At 38.5% G+C, this 7,586-nt stretch overlaps 1 protein-coding gene across 1 annotated transcript in view; it reads left to right on the top strand.

Moving 5' to 3' along the window:
* Nucleotides 1–1,909: 1,909 nt before the first annotated feature.
* Nucleotides 1,910–7,586, top strand: part of LOC137654145 (probable inactive protein kinase DDB_G0270444) — a 19,118-nt gene continuing 13,441 nt past the window's right edge. The window contains exons 1-3 of the mRNA XM_068387786.1: nt 1,910–2,049; nt 2,111–2,408; nt 2,718–3,080. Of these exons, the coding sequence (XP_068243887.1) occupies nt 1,910–2,049; nt 2,111–2,408; nt 2,718–3,080 (801 nt within the window). The remainder of the gene's footprint in view (nt 2,050–2,110; nt 2,409–2,717; nt 3,081–7,586) is intronic.

Below are 7,586 nucleotides of genomic sequence, written 5' to 3'. Positions count from 1 at the left end.
AAATATAAAGTTCACTATAGAAAAAGAGAACAACAACTCTCTACCTTTTTTAGACATTAACGTAAGCAGAGACAATGGTGAATTTATTACAACTGTGTATCGAAAAAAGACATACACTGGCCTTGCCAACAATTTTTATAGTTCCTGTTTTTTTAATTTTAAACTAAATACTATATACACACTTGTTTATAGGGCGCTGCGTTATTCCTCAAGCTGGTCACTCTTTCATAAGGAGATTTTATTTTTAGTTAATTTTTTCAAGCAAAACTCTTACCCTGAAAGTATGGTTCATAAGGTTATAAACAAGCTCCTTTTACGACATTTCTCCACTACAATACCATCGTATAATGTCAAAAAGAAAAATATTTTCGCTACAATTCCTTACTTATCTGACAACAAGTTTTCCATCAAACTTAAGAAAATAATAGAAAAAGAGTTCGGCTGCCTCAACATCAAACTAATCCCAATCAATCCACTCAAAATTAATGTATTTTTTGGGTACAAAGACAAACTGCAGACCTTCATGAGGTCCAACATAATTTATAAATTCAAGTGCCCGGGATGTCCCGGTATCTATGTTGGATCTTGCCGAAGGTTGTTGCAGGTGAGATACTGTAGCCATATGGGATACAGCTTTAGAACTGGTCAGAGACTTGGTAACCCAGAATTTTCGAATATAAGGAATCATGCCGCCATGTGCAAAATACAAGTAAACAAAAAACACTTTAAAATTATTGGTGGGACAAAACAAAGCGAATTTCTAACTACCCTTGAGTCATTATATATCAAACGGCTTGTTCCTTCTTTAAACTCTAATATCTCTGCCTCTCCTCTTTTCTTAGCATAACTGAAGTCGTAGGTGGGTAACAATTTTTACTCATTCGTTCTTCACCTTTTCCTATGGATGGTCTGGTGAGCACTGGTTCTCTTTTGTTTTACTGTTTTAGTTTTTTTACGATTTTCCGTTATAAAATCAATAATGTTTTAATACTCTTTTACTATTTTGTTTTAAATTATTGTACAAATTTTAAGAATTTTATATTATCTTTTACAGATTGATAATGAACATTGCAATGTTCGAAACGTCTCTAAATAAATTATGGCCTTTTAACTGATGTTTTTTGGACCCTGCTGCACACCAAATATATATATATATATATATATATATATATATATATATATATATATATATATATATATATATATATATATATATATACATACACACAGACACACGCTCACACTCATATATATATATATATATATATATATATATATATATATATATATATATATATATATATATACATATATGTATATATACAATTCTATCTATCTATCTATTTATTTATCTATCTATATATTCTATCTATCTATCTATCTATCTTTCTATATATTTCCTTCGGGGAAAAGAAATTACTAAAAGAATATTCAATGGCGGAATAAGATTCGTGTTTTGAAAAAAAAAAAATGAGAATATAGACAAACTTATGTCTTCAAGAGCAGAAAGATAGTTTCGGTGAAGACCGAGTGAAGATTTTTCCAAAATTGAACGAAGACGTCTTCAAAGTCTCGCTCTCTCATTCGAATTATAATCGGAATCAGTTTCAGGAGACGATCTCGAAGCCAACGAAGACTTCTCCAGTCTTCAAAACTCCTTCAATCTCGGAGTCGATATTTCTGCGAGGACCTACTTCGATTTCTTCAAATTATACCTGATGAAAGTCAAGTGATCTGCATTCTGAGTTTTTCAACGAAGATGTTCACAAACAACGCATTGAGAGCTATCAGCGAGTACGGGAAGAAATATCTACTTGGAGGTCCCTCTTCCGAAGACGGGTTTCAGGACCAGCAACCCTGGTTGATGGAACTGGAAGGAATACGCCTCATTTTGGGAGGTGGTCTTCTGATGAGGAAATTCTGGGCCGAAGAGGAAAAGAGTGAGGCACTCGAGCCTGTCTTGGACCAGGAGAAACTCTACGGAGTTTCTGGGGAGACGGAAGCTGTCATCAGTGGGAAGGATCCTTTGCTTTCCGGTGAGGAGGAACAGTGTTGTCTCTAATAGAGATGTACAAGTTCAGGTAGAGACTCAACATCTTACCTCTAACAGAGATGTAGACGTTCAAGTAGAGACTGAACATATCTCTAACAGAGATGTAGAAGTTCAGACGGACGGAGACACCGAAATTGAAGATCTCAGGCGAAAGAATGAAAACATGGCTAAGGAACTTGCCAATAAACAAGCTGTGATTGAAGCCCATGAAAATCAACTTGCTGATTACTATCAATCAATTCTAAAGTTGAAAGCGAAGCTGAAAATGGCTCAGGAGAAAAATGATGTCCAAAATCAGATGGAATCAGCACTTGTGAGAGAGAAGGAAGCTCTGAGACAAGAGCTTGAAGATAAAGTGACTTTGGATGAAGAAAACACAATGAAAATAGTTGAGTTGAATGAGGAACTGGTAAAGGCCAAGAAGGAAATCGAGGCTCATGACAAGGTGAAATCGATCCTTCTGGCAGAGAATGAAGATCTCAAAAAATCCAATGAGGAACGAAGCTTCCTTAATGAAGAATTGGCTCTAGAGAAAATCAAACTAGAAAAAGAGCTGATGGAGGCTCGTGCTAATGATCAGAAAAGAAGCCAAGGACACCAAAGTCTAGTAGAAGAGCTGCAGGGGGAGATTTCTAAAGCTCTAGTACAAAATCATGAGCTAAAGGAGGCGGTGTTCACAATAACAAAGAAGAACGAAGGTCTTCGAGAACAGCTGGAGAACAAAATTAAACGAGAAGAGAATTTGAACGGTAAGACTGTTCAAATGACCAACATACAAGATCAAATGAAGAAGGAATTCTCCGCAGCGAAGGATGTCATCTCTTCACTTCAGAAGGAACTTCAGAAGAGAGTTTTGGAAAACGTTATAAAAGAAGAAGGAATGGGTAACGTTGAAAGGTGTGAAACTGCAGCAGAAGATGACAAGAAAATAGTCATTGTGAAAGAAGAAAAACAAGAAGGAGAAGACGGACCCACAAGAAAACTTTTGATAAGGAAACCAAAGAAGAAGAAACCAAAACGGGACAAGGTCTCTTACTCTTGGGCCCCCCTTGGAAACAGGCGAAAATAAGGTTCATAACGAACGAACTCAGGAGGAAAAATCCAAAATAATTAAGAAGTCAGAAACAAAACAAACAGAAAATTAAAAGAGCAAAAAAAATATAAAATAAAAAAACCAAAAAAAAAAATAATAAAAAATAAGAAACCCCCAAAAATTTAAAAATTAAAAGAAAAAAAAATTTGTGATAAGAATATTTTTTATTTCTTTTTAAGGGAATATTTTATTTTTATTTTCTGAAAGGAATATATTCTTATGTTATTTTGTGAAAGGAAAACTATTTTTTTTATTTCATAGCGACGTCGCTTATTTTATAAAAGGAATATACCGGTATTATTATTTTTTGAAAGGAATATTACTTTTTAATTTTTTTTTTTTTTTTTTTTTAGGTTTAAGGATGCCAGGCTTAACTGCCTAGGCTAATGATGCTTGGCTTAATTGCCTAGCATAATGATGCTTGTCTAAACTGCCTGGCATATTTTTTTTTTAGGTTTAAGGATGCCAGGCTTAAGATTTAACTGCCTAGGCTAATGATGGTTGTCTAAACTGCCTGGCATATTTTTTTTTAGGCTTAAGGATGCCAGGCTTAACTGCCTAGGCTAATGATGCTTGTCTTAACTGCCTGGCATATTTTTTTTTTTTTTTTTAGGTTTAAGGATGCCAGGCTTAACTGCCTAGGCTAATGATGCTTGTCTAAACTGCCTGGCATATTTTTTTTTTCTTTTTAGGTTTGAGGTTGCCAGGCTTAACTGCCTGGGCGAATGATGCTTGTCTTAACAGCCTGGCTTATTATTATTATTATTATTATTTAGGTTTAAGGATGTCAGGCTTAACTGCCTAGCCTAATTATGCTTGTCTTAACTGCCTGGCATATATATTTTTTTTTTTTAGATTTAATGATGCCAGGCTTAACTGCCTAGCCTAATGATGCTTGTCTTAACTGCCTGGCATATTATTTTTTTTTTTAGGTTTAAGGATGCTTGGCTTAACTGGCTAGCCTGATGATGCTTGGCTTACCTGCCTGGCATAATGATGCTTGGCTTAACTGCCTGGCCTAGTGATTTTTGGCTTAACTGACCGGTCTAATGATGCTTGGCTAAACTACCTGGCCTAATAATGCTTGGCTTTAATGCCTGTCCTAATGATGCTTGGCTTAACTGCCTGGCCTAATAATGCTTGGCATAACTGCCTATCCTAATGATGCTTGGCTTAACTGCAAGGCCTAATGATGCTTGGCTTAACTACCTGGCCTAATGATGCTTGGCTTAACTGCCTGGCCTAATGAGGCTTGGCTTAACTGCCTGGCCTAATAATGCTTGGCTCAACTGCCTGGCATAATGATGCTTGGCTTAACTGCAAGGCTTATTGATGCTTGGCTTAACTGCCTGGCCTAATAATGTTTGGCTTAACTGCCTGGCAAAATAAGGCTTGGCTTAACTGCAGGGCCTAATGATGCTTGGCTTAACTGCCTAGCTTAGTGATACTTGGCTTAACTGCCTAGCCTAGTGATTTTGGGCTTAACTGCCTGGCCTAGTGATTTTTGGCTTAACTGCCTGGCCTAATGATGCTTGGCTTAACTGCCTGGCATATTTTTTTTTTAGGTTTAAGGATGCCAGGCTTAAGATTTAACTGCCTAGGCTAATGATGGTTGTCTAAACTGCCTGGCATATTTTTTTTTAGGCTTAAGGATGCCAGGCTTAACTGCCTAGGCTAATGATGCTTGTCTTAACTGCCTGGCATATTTTTTTTTTTTTTTTTTAGGTTTAAGGATGCCAGGCTTAACTGCCTAGGCTAATGATGCTTGTCTAAACTGCCTGGCATATTTTTTTTTTCTTTTTAGGTTTGAGGTTGCCAGGCTTAACTGCCTGGGCGAATGATGCTTGTCTTAACAGCCTGGCTTATTATTATTATTATTATTATTATTTAGGTTTAAGGATGTAAGGCTTAACTGCCTAGCCTAATTATGCTTGTCTTAACTGCCTGGCATATATATTTTTTTTTTTTAGATTTAATGATGCCAGGCTTAACTGCCTAGCCTAATGATGCTTGTCTTAACTGCCTGGCATATTATTTTTTTTTTTAGGTTTAAGGATGCTTGGCTTAACTGGCTAGCCTGATGATGCTTGGCTTACCTGCCTGGCATAATGATGCTTGGCTTAACTGCCTGGCCTAGTGATTTTTGGCTTAACTGACCGGTCTAATGATGCTTGGCTAAACTACCTGGCCTAATAATGCTTGGCTTTAATGCCTGTCCTAATGATGCTTGGCTTAACTGCCTGGCCTAATAATGCTTGGCATAACTGCCTATCCTAATGATGCTTGGCTTAACTGCAAGGCCTAATGATGCTTGGCTTAACTACCTGGCCTAATGATGCTTGGCTTAACTGCCTGGCCTAATGAGGCTTGGCTTAACTGCCTGGCCTAATAATGCTTGGCTCAACTGCCTGGCATAATGATGCTTGGCTTAACTGCAAGGCTTATTGATGCTTGGCTTAACTGCCTGGCCTAATAATGTTTGGCTTAACTGCCTGGCAAAATAAGGCTTGGCTTAACTGCAGGGCCTAATGATGCTTGGCTTAACTGCCTAGCTTAGTGATACTTGGCTTAACTGCCTAGCCTAGTGATTTTGGGCTTAACTGCCTGGCCTAGTGATTTTTGGCTTAACTGCCTGGCCTAATGATGCTTGGCTTAACTGCCTGATCTAATAATGCTTGGCTTAACTGCCTGGCAAAATGATGCTTGGCTTAACTGAAAGGCCTAATGATGCTTGGCTTATCTGCCTGGCCTGATGATGCTTGATTTAACTGCCTGGCCTAATGATGCTTGGCTTAACTGCCTAGCCTAGTGATTTTTGGCTTAACTGCCTGGCCTAGTGATTTTTGGCTTAACTGCCTGACCTAATGATGCTTGGCTTAACTGCCTGGCCTAATGATGCTTGGCTTAACTGCCTGGCCTAATGGTGCTTGGCTTAACTGCCTTGGCTATAGATGTTTAGCTCAACTGACGGGGCTAAGGATGTTTGGCTTAACTACTTTGTCTGAGGGTGTATGGCTTAACTGCCTGCCTAAGGATGTTTGGCTGACCTGCCTTATCTAAGAAGGTTTGGCTTAACTACCTGGTCTGTGTGTGGCTGAACTGTCCGAAAAAAAACGAAACGCTTAACTGGCTGGCCTAAAAAGAAGGGCCTAGGTGACTGGACTAAAAAAATGTTTGGCTTGAATACCTGGACTAGGGATGTTTGGCTTGCCTGATTTGTATAGGGGTGCGAGGCTTAACTACCTGGGCTAAGGTTGTATGGCTTAAATGCCTTGCCTTAGGAACTATGGCTTAGAGGTCATGCCTAAGGAAGTTTTGCGTACCTGCCTCAGCTAAGGATGTTTGGCTTAACTGACTGGCCTAAGAATGTTTGGCTTAACTACCTGGCCTAAGGAGGGACAGCTTCCCTACCTGGTATAGGGATGCTTGTCTTAACTGCCTGGCCTTATGATGCTTGAGTTAACTGTATTGCATAATAATACTTGGCTTGGATACCTGGCATAAAGAAGCTTGCCTCAAATGCCTGGCATAAGTATGCTTAGCTTAAATGCCTGGCACAATTATGCTTGCTTTTGCAGAGCCGAATGATGTTTGGCTTAACTACAGAGCCAAATAATGAATGGCTTAAATGCTGGCCTAATGATAAATGTCTTGAATGCTGGCCTAATGATAAATGTCTTAAATGCCTAGCCTTGTAATGAATGGCTTAAATGCCTGGCCTTAGGATGAATGGCTTAAATGCTTGGCCATAAGATGAATGGCTTAAATGTCTGGCCTTAGGATGAATGGCTAAAATGCCTAGCCTTATAATGAATGGCTTAAATGCCTAGGCTCATAATGAATGGCTTAAATGCCTAGGCTCATAATGAATGGCTTAAATGCCTGGCCTTAGGATGAATGATTTAAAAGCCTGGCCTTAGGATGAAAGGTTTAAATGCCTAGCCTTATAATGAATGGCTTAAATGCCTGGCCTTACGATGAAAGGCTTAAATGCTTAGTCTTATATTGAATGGCTTAAATGCCTGGCCTTAGGATGAATGCATTATCTGGCCTTATAATTAATGGCCTGAAAGCCTGGCCTGAAGATGAATGGCATAAATGCCTGGCCTTAAAATTAATGGCTAAAAGCCTGGCCTTGAAATGAATGGCTTAAATGCCTGGCCTTATAATGAATAGCCTAAAAGCCTGGCCTTAGGACTAATGGTTTAAATGCATGGCCTTATAATGATTGGCTGAAATGATTGGCCTTAGTATGAATGGCTTAAATGCCTAGCCTTATAATGAAATGCTTAGATGCCTGGCCTTAGGATGAAAGGCTTAAATGTCTAGCCTTATAATGTTTGGCTTAAATGCCTGGCCTTAGGATGAATGATTTAAAAGCCTGGCATTAGGATGGAAGTTTAAATGCCTGGCCAGAGGACGAATGGCTTAAATGCCTAG

This window comes from Palaemon carinicauda, chromosome 15 (assembly GCF_036898095.1).
Source record: "Palaemon carinicauda isolate YSFRI2023 chromosome 15, ASM3689809v2, whole genome shotgun sequence".
In the NCBI taxonomy this organism is placed as follows: domain Eukaryota; kingdom Metazoa; phylum Arthropoda; class Malacostraca; order Decapoda; family Palaemonidae; genus Palaemon; species Palaemon carinicauda.
This window is presented reverse-complemented; position numbering and strand designations above follow the sequence as displayed.